The sequence below is a fragment of the Bos grunniens genome, chromosome 10 (assembly GCF_055505025.1).
Source record: "Bos grunniens cultivar Pamir isolate PY7600 chromosome 10, Bosgru_T2T1.0, whole genome shotgun sequence".
Taxonomy (NCBI): domain Eukaryota; kingdom Metazoa; phylum Chordata; class Mammalia; order Artiodactyla; family Bovidae; genus Bos; species Bos grunniens.
In genome coordinates this window covers 38045119-38059203 of record NC_141174.1, presented here as the reverse complement: position 1 = coordinate 38059203, position 14085 = coordinate 38045119, and the positions used below count along the sequence as shown (strand labels likewise).

Here is a 14085-nt window from a genome sequence, read left to right as displayed (position 1 = left end):
TATAATACATTTCCTCACAGAGCAAAAACTAAGAAATATCTTCATGGTACTCTGATTAATGTTTAAACTTGATGCCAATGCACTATTTTCTCTGCCCTTTATAATTAAACAACATCAACCCGTCGCTCTGAAATGATTATTTTCCCTTAACCAGTTCTCTCTTCATACAGCTATCATAAAACAAAAACATCTGACTATATCCCCTCCACCAGGTGGGGGCTGTGCTGTTCTTGTTTTCCCTGTCCCCAGGCTCCTGCCTGAAATCTGAAAGAACTGGTAGGTAAGAATAAGGGAGATAACATGTTCTCAGCATGGTCGATGGACTGCTGCTGATAGGTGATGCAATATGTACAGAAATTATTGGCAGGGGCATTTAGAGATGTTTACAGCATTTTGACATTGCTGCAACATCCAAATGCAGTGATACAAACATACTGATCCATGACCAATTGGAAACAAAACTAAATTGGTCCTTTATCTCAGACAGTTTGGGAAACACAAACTATTTAAATTCTCCAATGCATGAAAGTGAAAAGTGAAAGTGAAGTCGCTCAGTCGTGTCCGACTCCTAGCGACCCCATGGACTGCAGCCTACCAGGCTCCTCTGTCTATGGGATTTTCCAAGCAAGAGTACTGGAGTGGGGTGCCATTGCCTTCTCCAACTATTTAAATAACTTCCCTCAAATAGCTTCTTCGGGGAAAAACTAATTAGACTATTTCATATCCCAATTCCATGAAATAATAATTCAGAGAAAGAATTCTGTAAGGGAGCAGAATTCACCATCCCAAAATATGTCTCTTAGGCATATTAATTATTTTAAGCTGGTTATTTTTGAATAAGTTCTGAAAACCCAAGTGACACATTTGTAAGGAAAATCTCCATTTATAAGGGTGTCTTCCTCAATGTACCAAATAGAGGAAGATGACCAAATCTCTAGAAACTCGTCAGTGGAGAAGGCAATGACTTAAATCTGTATAACAACCTTACCCTTGTTTTCTGAGCTTTCCCTGGCAACCTCCCATAACTGACTCTCCCCACCCTCAACATCTTCTTTGCTCTTTAGCTGTAGATGGTATTCAAGGTGAGGGCTTTGGCCATTTTGGCAAGTTTCTCAGTTTTCCTGGGTCTCTCTCATGTATGCATATGTAATAAAATCTTGTTTGGTTTTCTCCTATCTCATGTCAAGGTCCTATCTCAGACCAGCCAGAAGAACCTAGAAAGGTACAGGAAAATTTCTTGCTCTCCAATGCTATCTAATTCTCACACAACTCAGAGGTGAGTACTACTACCATCCCCATTATAAAGACAGGAAATTGAAATGGAAAGTAATCTGTTAAGTCACACAACCAGAAGCAGTAGAGCTGCTGGCCACTCTGGCCCCTACTTGGCTTGTGATCTCATTACTGTCTCCATTTGAAGAGGACCTCAGCGAGCTGACAGTGTTTGCTGATAAGCTGTTTGTGCATCAGCTTGGTCACCTCTTCCATTGTTTCTTTCAAGTCCACATGTTCTCTATTTAAAATGCTAGGGGTAAGGAAGAGTGAAGGAGTGAACGTCCTAAGTCCTCATTATAAGGCATTATAAAGAAACCGGCAATCTCTCAGTGTATATATGTGTACACACTCCTACTCTGATTTACCACCCAACTTACAAATGCCCCAGAGCCCAAACCACAGTGCAGGCCCAAGTCCCCTGGCCAAGGAGCACTGACTCCTCCCTTGCTGTGACTGTGGTGACCACTAGTTACCTAATAGTGAAGGGGTTTAATTTTTCCTTCCCTGCAGCCACAGCTTGGAGAAAGAAAAGGGAATCCTGCATTTTTCATAGGCAGTTTAGAGGAAGGCTGGGTATCAGGTTTCCTTCCTGGTAGGCAGGCCACAAGTTTCAAGTGGCTGCTGAGATGTCTACTCCCAACTCAACCCCAAAACACTTAGCCTATCTGCTTTAAGGGGGTGCTTTAAGGGGGTGCAAGGGCAGAGATATCCCACCAGTTGGCTCCCTATGGAGGTGCTGGGCGACATGCATGCTCAGGAGGGAGTAGCGAGGGCCAGAAGGGTCTGTGTTAGGTTGCAAGTGTTTGGAGAAGGAAATGGCAACTCACTCCAGTATTCCTGCCTGGAGAATCCCATGGACAGAGGAATCTGGGAGGTTCTCAGAGACACTAAAAGGTCCTGTCCCAGAGACATCTTAAATTCAAACCAAACTTACCATTTTAATCTACTCTCTTTTGTCCAGTAAATGAACCCCATCACCTCCAAGAGTTGGGGTCTTCCTGAATCCACCCTGAAGCCTTTCACCCAGTGAGTGTACCAACCCCACCACCACAGGCTACATTCTTCAGCCTATCACATTCTCATCTCTTTCGGATACACTCACTCCATCCCAGCCCCTAATTTGGGCAGTGGGTGGCTTCTAAGGCACAGTTGATAAAACCAATTTTAGGTGAGCCTCCCCACCCTCTTCTATGTTCAATGCTTAGTTCTACAGAGCCACATAAACAGTCTGGCTGAGCAGTGGGAGAGCCTGAGTTTAGGAATTAAGGCAACGGAGAGCCTGGGGGTGTAATTACAGTTCTGCTTATTATTAGGTACACTGACTTTCCTTAAGGCAGGCCCTGATCATTCAGTGCCTGTGTGATAAGCTTCGTCATTTGTGTCCGACTCTCTGCAACCTTATGGACTATAGCCCGCCAGGCTCCTCTGTCTATGGGGATTCTCCAAGCAAGAATACTGGAGTGGGTTGCCATGCCCTCCTCCAGGGCATCTTCCTGACCCAGGGATTCAATCTATGTCTCTTATGTCTCCTGCCTTGGCAGGGGGGTTCTTTACCACTGGCGCCACCTGGGAAGCCCGAGCATTCGGTACACCACATATTTATAAGACCAGAAAAGAGGACACAAAATTTTGTCCTGCTCTTAGTTTGTACTTGCTTTTCCACTTGCCTGAATGTCCCCTAGTTTCCGTCCTCAAGTAGCATCCATCTCCTCTAGGGTCTCTTCCCTGGGCTAAAGGCCCCTGTGAGGCCTTTACTCTCTGTGGCCTCCAGCAAAGTCCTCACACTTGTATCGTTTAGTGCATCTGAGTGTCTAGAGCAGCTTGGGTGTCAGGGCTGTGTCCTCCTCCTCCTCTCTGAGCCCCCAGCCCAATGTATGGCACACAGCAGGCTCCCTCTCATCCAGTAAATGTTTGTAGATGCAGGGCTGAGTTTGACATCACTCTGTAAGCTGTGTATAGCTGTACCACTTTCCTTTCTTCATAATACCATCTGGTGTCTGCAGCAATAAGAACTAACAGTGACACTTTAATTCAGGATCTTGGCTGGAGGCTCCAAGGGGAGTAGAAGGAGCACTGGAATAAGTGTCTGAAACTCTGGGTTATTCTGGGCTCTCTTAACTAATGAAGCCTGTCACCTTGGGGATGGCACTTCCCTCAACTGAGTTGGCTCTGGGCAGGCATTCTGGGGTCCACAGACCTCTAGAGGATCTATGAAGGAGGGCCATAAAGGAAGTCCATGAACTCTGAAATTGCTGCCAAACTCAATCTGTTTGCATCCTATGGGGAGAGAAACCATAGATTATCAAATAGTCAAGAACTACTTGACTACTTGACTAGAGCTGGATAATTTTCCAAGTCTCTCCAATTTAGATCCTGGTGCATGTTCTCTCTGAGGGGGAAGGAAGTGCTAGGGAATAGGTGAGATGGCTGGCACAGGACCCGTCCCACATACCAACTGCCCAGGCCCATTTGAGATGGACTTTGTCAAAGGAGCCCTGGCACAACTACAAGGCTGACTCCGCAGCTCCCAGAACTTTGGTCCCATGAGCCAGGGAGCAGAGGCAGGGCCTGGGGTGCAGGAGACACATACATATTGCTCTTAAAGGGACAAGGGAGAAGGAACGGGAAGGAAAATGGCTGAAACATAAACCACGTGTGGACTAAGAGAGGTAAGGAGGAAAGGCGCTTTAGAGACATGAAGACTATCAAGATCCACAAATTTGGCACAGGCATGGCGAACACCAAGAGTCCTGGAGATGGAGATCTGTGCTGACACTAAACGTGGAAGAAGCTGGCACTTTCGGAGTATCTATTAGGTGCTAGGAATTCTGCTGATCTAATAATCCTGCAAAGGGTGTGTGATCAGCCCCAAGCAAGAAAGATTAAATACGAGTACCACAGCTTTTAAATGTCTGACTCTTCTTTCTGCCTGCACTGTCTAACCAGGAAAGAAGCCCAGCACGTGTACTAAATGAGGCAGCCTGTCTGATATCACTTCTGCAAAACGCAATGACAAGGGGCAGGACTATGAATCCGAAGCTGGCAAAGGAGGGAGAGGGCTTCAATCATTTTGCAACCTTCCTGGGCTCTGGCCACGTGCCGGCCACGGGGCTAGGTTCCGGGAGGGACGTTACAAGAACCCTGCTCACCGCACCTTAGAACGAACGGCCAACTGTCCCCCTCCCCCCAACATGGTAACCAGCTCGATCGCCGGGCCAGGACGCGCAGTGTGGGGCCCGCACCGCGCTGGAATTGGCGAGCTGAGACCGCGGCTGGGCTTGGAGGCGAGTAGGGCAGGAACAGGCTAGTCTTCCCACTCCCGATCCAGTTTTACCAAGCGCAAGTCTCCGGGTCCGTGCACCACCAGGGAGAGGTTCTCGGGCTTGGCCGCCGCCATGTCTGTCGCTCTCTCCCTCTCGGGTCGGGGCCGCTGTCCGCAGCTGGTGAGGTGGCTTGGTTGGCGGCCCCTTGGAGGGTTGGGGGTGAGGGGCGGGAGGCTGGGCTTTGACTGGGAGCGCGCGCCCAGCTCCGGGCGGGGCCTCCTTGTCCCTGACAGCCGGGGCGGGGCTAGCGGAGAGGGGCGGGGCTAGCCTTCCCCAGGGCTAGCCGGGGGCGGGAGTGGGGAGGGGGAGCGGGTGGGGGGAGGGTGCGAAGAAAGTTAGAGAGTGAAGGGAGGGGGTAGGGAAGGGAGAGGGAGAGGTAGGAAGGGGGTGGGGAGGGGTGAAGAAGACCAACCCAGCTCCACCTGCAGTGCACAGTTGGTCTGTCTCACATCCAAGGGGACCAGTTTGCCCTGAAAGTAGTCTGCAGAGGCAGTACCCCTCAGACCAGAGTTCTCAAGCTTTAGCTGCGGAGTAATGAGGATGGGCAGTGTGGGGCAGTTTCTCAGGACCAGCACAGAGATTTTGATACAGTCTAGTCTCAACTGAGGCCTTAGGGTCTGTATTACTAGCATTGAGAATGCTGAGGCTGCAGGTGGCCAATGGTGTGCTGCACTGATGCAGTGTCTATGTTGGGCGCATGTCCCCAGAATGCAGCACAGTGCCTGGCACCAGAAGTGAATGAATGAAATGGTGCATCGCCCTGTGGGCCTGATGCTTAAGTGTAAGGAGGCCATGCAGTGGAATCTGTGAGTCCCTTTCTCTTACCCAGCTGCTTTTTATATTAGAAGCAGGATTTCTGCCCAAATTCTTCCTTTAAGTCTCTCTCCCTTTCAAGAAACAGGGAAGTTTAAGGGGAGAGAGTTGCCCTCTGGGAAGGCCTAAGTCTGCAAAGACCCAACCCTGCTTTGAGGACTTTGAAGACAGTGTATGGATTTCATTCCCTACACCCTTTCCTCCTCCAGACACTCTACCAGATCCTCTCACCTACTCCTGGACACTTTCCCCAGCACCTTATTTCTTGACGATGTTTTAGTGTGGCACCTACTCCGTGCCTCACATATGGGGCATGGCCTGTCTTTTCACTAGTAATCCTCCCTTCCTCAAATGTACTGGAAACCCACTGGGACTAAGGCCTCATTCATTAAACAGAACCTGGTAAACTGGTCTATACAATGAAGGAGCTCAAAAAAGAATATTTGATGATGAACATGGATCAGACTTTGGAATGCCAATAATGACACAAAAGGAAGTGTGTGTGTTGGTGGGGGGAGTATTACAAGGTATAACAAGGCAATGGGATGGATTTTGTAGGGGACTTACAGAGTCAGTCATGTTTTTGCTTTGAGACGCCTCCCACAAGGTTTGGCTGTGCTTGGCTGGTTCCCCAGGCTGCTCCTGCACTCTGCTGAGCAGGCCGTAGAGAGATGACTAACTAGGGGTTGCTTGCCTTCACTCAGGCACCTGAATTTAAAACAGCTTCACCTTCTTGCCTTGTAGCATTTCATCACAGTCTCCCAGAAGGTTTTTCCAATGAGTAAAGCTGAAGATGGAGAAAGCCTCAGGAATGGCTTAAGAGCGGAAAGCTACTTGAAGTAGATACTTCTTGAGTTTTAAGAAAACAGAACATCAGAACCAAAAGTCACTAAAATAATGCCACAACTGCCACGTGTGGAGTGGTATTTGTTTTCTCCTGAGCAATAGCACTTTGAAACTCTCTTGAAGGCTGTTGGCTGAAGACCAAGAGATTTGGAAGGGCAGGAGAGATACTTTTTGTTTTTTCGGCTGTGCTGGGTCTTCGTTGCTTTCACATTGGCTTTCTCTAGTTGTGGTGAGCAGGGACTACTCTCTAGCTGTGGTGAGTGGGCTTCTCACTGCAGTGGCTTCTTTTGTTGCAGAGCACAGGCTCCAGGGTGTGTGGGCTTCAGTAGTTACAGCACACAGGCTCGGTAGTTGTGGCGCAGGGGCTTAATTGCTCGGAGGCATGTGGGATCTTCCCAGACCAGGGATAGAACCTGCGTCCCCTGCATTGGCAGGCTGATTCTTATCCACTGTGCCATCAGGGAAGTCCAAGAAATACATTTTAAAAATATTCTATGACTAGGGCCCTTTATAGAAAAGTTAACATGGTGAGTTGATAAAGGTTCTTCAGAAACTGACATTTTTAAGACAAAAAAAAGCAAGTCCTTATTACAGTATTTAAACAACTAGTTGTCATCTTTCTATGTAATTTCCTAACAGAGACCAGCATTCACAGTGGTGAGGAACAGATTTTTTTTAGGCATTTTACTGAATAAAGGATAAAATGCTGGCTTTGCCTTTCCTGCTGGCCTACTTAGCACAGCTTCTCTGGGCCTTGGCCTAACTTTCCCAAACAACACAGCACTTTTAGGCACTCTTTCCACTGAATACAACTTCAACAACTTGTCAATAGAATTCTGCCAGAAAAACTTAATTTGAACTTTAAAAATTTAATCACAGGATGCATATCTTCTGGGGTCAAACATCCAGAGAAAGAGGGAACATCCTTCACTGATACTGGGTTACTATAGATCTGGAATTTTACATAGCGCATTAACAAGAAAAATCAGTGTGTTGCAAGGCCTTAATATTCCAAAGGTCAAAACAGTTATAAAATCTCTGATTTCCAGATTTCTCCATTTTGTCATCAAGTATTCAATTACTCGAACCTGGTTATTTACAACAAAATAAATAAATAAAAACAACCACAAAAGCAACCATGAGATTTCCTGCAGATCTTAAAAAATAAGGTTACTCAAGAGAGTTAAGCCAGTAAAATTCATATGCAGCGGGTACGATTAATGGACTTCCCCCAAGGAACTGGCAATATATCTGCCATTAACAAATCTCAAGAAAGAAGGGTTAGAAAAAGAACTAAGAGAGCAGGGAATTTTAATCTAGAACCATCCAAGGGAGAGAGGCGCTTGGTAGTGGTAGCAGTGCAGCTGGGACAGAGAAGTGGAAGCAAGTGGACAGACAGGTTAGGTGACTGCCAAATGTCAGCTGAGGAAGGTAACTTGGGCTTAGACAAGTGGTGGAAGGGAGATGGAGTGCAGAGGACAGATCCAAGATTTTTATTTTTAATGATTTTATGTATTTATTATTTATTTTTGGCTGTGCTGGGTCTTCGTTGCTGTGAGAACTGAAGCTGTATGCTAACTGCTGGCTTTCAAGATAGAGAAAGGTGTCAACAAAGATGCAGCTCTGGATGCTAGAAAAGACGACTAATTAGATTCTCCCAGAGAGACTCAGGAGGAAGCAGACAGCTTGATTTTGGCCCAGAGAAACTGATTTCAGACTACTGACCTCTAGAATTTTAAGAGAATAAATGTGTATTGGTGTGTTATTCCAGCTTTGAGATATTGTTTACATATAACATTGTGTAAGTTTAAGCTGTACAATGTGATGGTTTGACACGTTTATATTAGGAGATGTTTAAAACTACAGGGCTAGTTTATTAGCTTTAGCTCATCCTTTAGCTCATATAATTACCATTTTGTTGTCATTGTATTGGTGAGAACATTAAAGCTTCACTCTCATGGCAACTTTCAAGAATACTTGAAGTTACTTGCTGTAGTCACTAAGGTGTATATTAAGATCTCCAAAATTTACTCATTTTGATTTGTATTATGTTGAGTTATTCTTGCATCAGGGATTAAGCTCACTTGATAACTGTGAATGATCCTTTTAATATGCTGTTTAATTTGGTTTGCTACTGTTTGGTTGAGAATTTTTTATCTATATTCATCTGATCTTTGGAATATTGGTCTATATCCTGTAATGTCTTTTTTTTTTTTTTCTTTAAATTTGGCTGCAGTGCTTGCGGAATCTTAGGTCCCTGACTGGGGATCGAACCTGAGCCCTGGGAGTGAAAGTAAGGAGTCAATCTCCTTACTTGTTATTGGTCTATTCAGATTTTCTATTTCTTCAGGATTCAGACTCAGTAGATCGTATGGTTCTAGGAATTCACCCATTTCTTCTAAATTATTCAACTTGTTGAAATATAATTTTATTTTCCTGTTACTAGTTAACATCCTTTCATTTCAGCTTGAAGAACTCCTTTCAGCATTTCTTATACGCAGGCCTAATGGTAATGAACTCCTTTTGGTGGCAGCAGGACCGGGAGTCATGGTGACTCATTTCTCTCAGTCCGTCAGGGTCCCCAGCCCGTTGACAAGTGATACTGGGAGTCCACAAAGACGGTAAGGGCTGTTGGAGTCCTCAGCAGTGTCCCCAGATCCAGATGCTATGGACCAGGGCAAGCAGCAGTGGCGACTGGAGCTATGCACACAGGAGCTGTGGGGCTGGCTGCTGGTGCCTGCGGCGGCAGGGGTAATTGCTAACACACATGGAGTGGTGGGGACCAGGGCAGGCAGCAAGGGCCAGGGCCGACTGCATGCACTGGCACCTGCAGGGCCCTGGCTGGCTGTATGCATTACCATGGCTGCTGGGAATCACCACCAGCGTGTGGCAGTGGAGCCCACCTGGGATTGGGCTAAGGGCATACAGATACACGTTTGGAGGGGTTAGTGCAGGTGAGTGCCCTGGCGCAGGCCAGTGACAAAAGACAGAGCCTGATCCAGGCCCTCAAGCAGCTGCAGGGTCCCAGGTCACTGGCCTGCTCTGCCTTGGCTGCAGTCTCCCCATGGACATCCATATATACTAGTGGAGTCTGGTGACAGGCGTCAGGCCTGTGGCATGCAAGTACACAGCTAGAGGGGCTTTTGTCAAGTGCATGCAGTGGCGGGGGTGAATTGCAGAGGTCTAGCCGGGCATCTTCAATTCATGCAGCTGCAGAGGCCTGGGCTGGCTGCCAGTGTGGTTCCTGGGCTCCAGTGGGCAAGGGGAGGGACTCAGGAGGTTGGCATTAGCAAATCCAACTACCTTTGGACAAATGCCAGTGAAACCTGCAGAGCATCCCTAGCAGCTGTGCAGGCTGTCAGTTTCTTCAGTGTTGAAAGCTTTTGGGCTCACCTGCAGAACAGGTTACTGAGAACTGTGGTTGCTCTGATTGTGTGACTACCACTGGAATCACCCACTTTTCTTCCCCAAACCTAGCTATCTTCACACACCTCAGCTTTGCCAGTCTCTGAGTGGGGTGAACTGAAGCAGGTCCTTCCTGTGGGAACCCCAAAGGCAGGAGAAGCTGGCTGCTCACCCCGTTGTTCCTTTCCTGATGAGTACTAATTGGAGAGGTCTGTCTTGGTGTTGAGCAATGCCAGTTTGTGGGACGGGTTGATGCAGACAAAATGAAGCTGCCTTCCTTCCTTTTTGGTGAGGTTATTCTCAAGTTGTTGTTGTTATTTTCAAGTGCTGCTGAAATTTCTTAGGTGAACTCCAGAGCTGTTTTTTATTCCTGAATAGCTATTTAATTATTGATCTTTGTTGGGGATGGAAGCAAGAATCTCCTACTCCATCTTGGTGATATCACTCCCAAATCTGTATGAATTAAGAGAGTAAGTTTGTAGTAATTTATTAGAGCAACAAAGATCTGTCTAGTCAAAGCTATGGTTTTTCCAGTAGTCATGTATGGATGTGAGAGTTGGAATATAAAGAAATCTGAGCGCCAAAGAATTGATGCTTTTGAACATGGTGTTGGAGAAGACTCTTGAGAGTCCATTGGACTGCAAGGAGATCCAATCAACCCATCCTAAAGGAAATCAGTCCTGAATATTCATTGGAAGGACTAATGCCGAAGCTGAAACTCCAATACTTTGACCATCTGATTCGAAGAACTGACTCATTGGAAAAGACCCTGATGCTGGGGAAAGATTCCAGAGGGGAGAAGGCAGGGGGAGAAGGGGACAACAGAGGATGAGATTGTTGGATGGCATCACTGACTCAATGGGCATGAGCTTGGGTAAGCTCCGGGAGTTGGTGATGGACAGGGAAGCCTGGTGTGCTGCAGTCCATGGGGTCACAAAGAGTTGGACATGACTGAGCGGCTGAACTGAACTGATTAGAGCAACTATAGTAAACTAATATAGCCAGGAAATATTCTAAAGGCTTCCCTTATATTATTTCATCCAATTCTTATGTTTTTCCATCTCCTCATTAATCAGAGAGAGGTATATTAGTAAATAGATACTAATTTACCACCCTCTGCTGGTCTCACCACACTCTGTACCCAAACACCATCAGGGAGAGGTATATTAGTATATAGATACTAATTTACCACCCCTTCCCCTCTGCCTCTCCCCCACCCCACCCCACACCCGCTGCTGGTCCCACCACACTCACCCTGTTCCCATATGCCACGCATGCAGAATCTTCCTGACTTTTATTCTGGGACAGAGAAGAATCTGAAGAGCCTTAAGCCTAGGGTTTTTCTTCAAGCCACTCCTACACAAATGCCATAACCCAGGGTCCAGAATAAGATGGAAAGAAGTAGCAACAGGATAAAAAACTATATTTTTGTTGACTTGTTTTGTAAATCTGGATTTTTTTTATATTAGGTTAAGATGATACCTCTGTATCTACCATGTACCTTAAGGTAGATTATGGTACAAGATGGGTCTGTTTTAGACTTTATCCATCAGACTTTATTCTAAGTAAGATCCCTGATTTGAACCCACAGGACAGTCTCAAACACATGCACAAACACATAGTTATCAACCATGGGTGAGTTCTTTTGGGAAAACCTGTTCTTTATGCAGTCGTGGGGGGAACAAAGGGCAGCAGTGGCACCCCACTCCAGTACTCTTGCCTGGAAAATCCCATGGATGGAGGAGCCTGGTAGGCTGCAATCCATGGGGTCGCTGAGAGTCAGACACGACTGAGCAACTTCACTTTCACTTTCATGCATTGGAGAAGGAAATGGCAACCCACTCTAGTGTTCTTGCCTGGAGAATCCCAGGGATGGGGGAGCCTGGTGGGCTGCCATCTATGGGGTTGCACAGAGTCAGACACAACTGAAGCTACTTAGCAGCAGCAGCAGCAGTGCTGTCCTTTCTCTGACATCTCTCCGCCTTGTAATTTTGTTTCAAGAGAAATTCACTTAACATGCTTCCTTGAGGCTTCTGGATGGTGATTTCTAATGACAGATTTGAGATTGCATGTTGGCTTTGCCTTGGGTAAGCTCTCTGTCCCCTAAATTCTTCATCTGTAGAAAATAGGATGATATCTATTGTCAAGATTATTATAAGGATTAACATGAGATGATATAAGGGAAAGTGTCTTGTTTACAGCAATCACGGTAACTGGTATACTCACAGCCCTTGTTAAGAGAGAACTTGGGCAGCTTCGTTGGTCCACAGTTGATTGGACCATGTGTGGACACTCAATCCCCCAAAATCACCCAGATCCACAGGCTGATCAGATACTAATGGGGCAGCTCAGTGGAGAAGGTTGTGCCTAAAAAGTAAAATAGCAGCAGGTTGCTCTCTTGAATCTGAAATGGGAAACAAGAAGAGAATCAGGAAATTAGGGGCAGAAGCTAAAGCTAAAACGATGTAAGGAGGGAGGAAGTTGTGGGGCCAGATGCAAGTTGTATTTCTTGAGTAGGGCTAAGTTCTAAGGAAACAGAAACTGAATATACAGAAGCGAGAACATCCCTAATAGTAGATGAGTCACACAAATGCAGAACAGTACACGGAAGATCCTTAGTTCCTGCCGCCGAGATTCCTGGAGTCATCTCGCGCCCAGAAGAGTTCCTGTTCTTGGATTTCCATGGTTTGCCTATCTTCCATATTGACTTGCATGCTCAGTTGCCTCAATCATGTCCGACTCTGCGAACCTACGGACTGTAGCCCATCAGGCTTCTCTGTCCATAGGATTTTCCAGGCACGAATACTGGAGTGGGTTGCCATGCCCTCCTCCAAGGGATCTTCCCAACCCAGGATGCAAACCAGCATCTCCTGCTTCTCTTGCATTGCAGGTAGATTCTTTACCACTGAGCCACCAGGGAAGCCCTTTTATTGACTTGTGCCATCTTAAAAGAAACTTCCATTACTTGAGCTGGACTACTAATCCTCATGTCTTGCAAAAGAGCTTAATTAAAACAAAAGGAACCCACGTGGTAGTTTCATTTTTAAAAATGGATCATGAAACAGTGGGGCATAAGGGAACAGGAGAATATTCCTGACAAAGGGAATACCAAGAGTCAAGTCTTGGACTTCCCTGGTAGTCTAGTGGTAAAGAATCTGCCTGTCAATGGAGGGGACACAGGTTCAATCCCTGGCCCGGGAAGACTGCACTTGCCACAGAGCAACTAAGGCCACAGCTACGGAAGCCCATATGCCCTAGACCCTGTGCCGCGCAACAAGAGAAGCCACTGCAGGGAGAAGCACAGAGCAGCCAAAATAAATAAATAAAATTGTGAAAATAAATAACCAAGATGGAGAAAAAAAAAAAAAAAGAGTCAAGGCTTGGAGAGAGTATTAAGGGTATTGGTGGGTGGGCAGAATCTGAAAGCATGAGTCAGAGGGTTGTGATAGATCAGAACCAAAGCCTAAAAGGAGTAAGGCAGGGTAGGGCGGTTGGGAACCCAGATGCCCAGGATGGGCAGATTTACTGTATTATCAGTGGAAGCTCCTCCACTAAGGCTTTGTTATTCTCACACCCTGAAGGGTTTTACTTTAGTAATTCAAACAATCTTAAAGATCTTTTAAAGATCAGTCAACAACCCCCACCTTGGGCAAGCAGTATATCAACCTAACTGATTAATGATCAAAAGCCCAGTTGTTGTTATGGAAGACTACACCAGACCAGCTCCTTATCTCTGACTTTCAGAAACTTCAAGGAAGCTGCTTGAAAGAAATACAGAAAACAAGCCGTCATGTTTGACCTTGTGACCTTAACCACAGGGAAATGCAGTAAGGAGAGAACCTCGTTTCCCATCTGTGGCCTAATTCTGACCCAGCCCAGACCCAGGTGATGACTGAAGTCCCCGGGGGTTTGGATCCAGTTAAGTTCAGTTCAGGTGCTCAGTCGTGTCCGACTCTTTGCGACCCCATGGACTGCAGCACACCAGGCTTCCCTGTCCATCACCAACTCCCGAAGCTTACTCAAACTCATGTCCATCCAGTCAGTGATGCCGTCCAACCATTTCATCCTCTGTTGTCCCCTTTTCCTCCTGCCTTCAATCTTTCGCACCATCAGTCTTTTCTAGTGAGTCAGTTCTTTGCATCAGATGGGCAAACTATTGGAGTTTCAGCTTCAGCATCTGTCCTTCCAATGAATATTCAGGACCGATTTCCTTTAGGATTGACTGTTTCTATCTCCTTGCAGTCCAAGGGACTCTCAAGAGTATACAGTTCAAAAGCATCAATTCTTCAGTGCTCAGCTTTCTTTATGGTCCAGCTCTCACATCCATACATGACTATTGGAAAAAACATAGCTTTGACTAGACAGACATTTGTTGGCAAAGTAATGTCTCTGCTTTTTAATATGCTGTCTAGGTTGGTCATAG

At 46.3% G+C, this 14085-nt stretch overlaps 1 protein-coding gene across 2 annotated transcripts in view; it reads right to left on the bottom strand.

Annotated features, from left to right (window-relative positions):
* Nucleotides 1-14085, bottom strand: part of SORD (sorbitol dehydrogenase) — a 57074-nt gene that overhangs the window by 30052 nt on the left and 12937 nt on the right. The window contains exon 1 of one of the 2 annotated variants that reach the window (XM_086320699.1): nucleotides 4610-4785. The exons of the other annotated variant lie outside the window; for it this stretch is intronic. Within the exon in view, the coding sequence (XP_086176825.1) occupies nucleotides 4610-4672 (63 nt within the window). The 5' untranslated portion in view covers nucleotides 4673-4785. Of the gene's footprint in view, nucleotides 1-4609; nucleotides 4786-14085 lie in introns of those variants that run through there. 2 annotated transcript variants of the gene reach the window in all.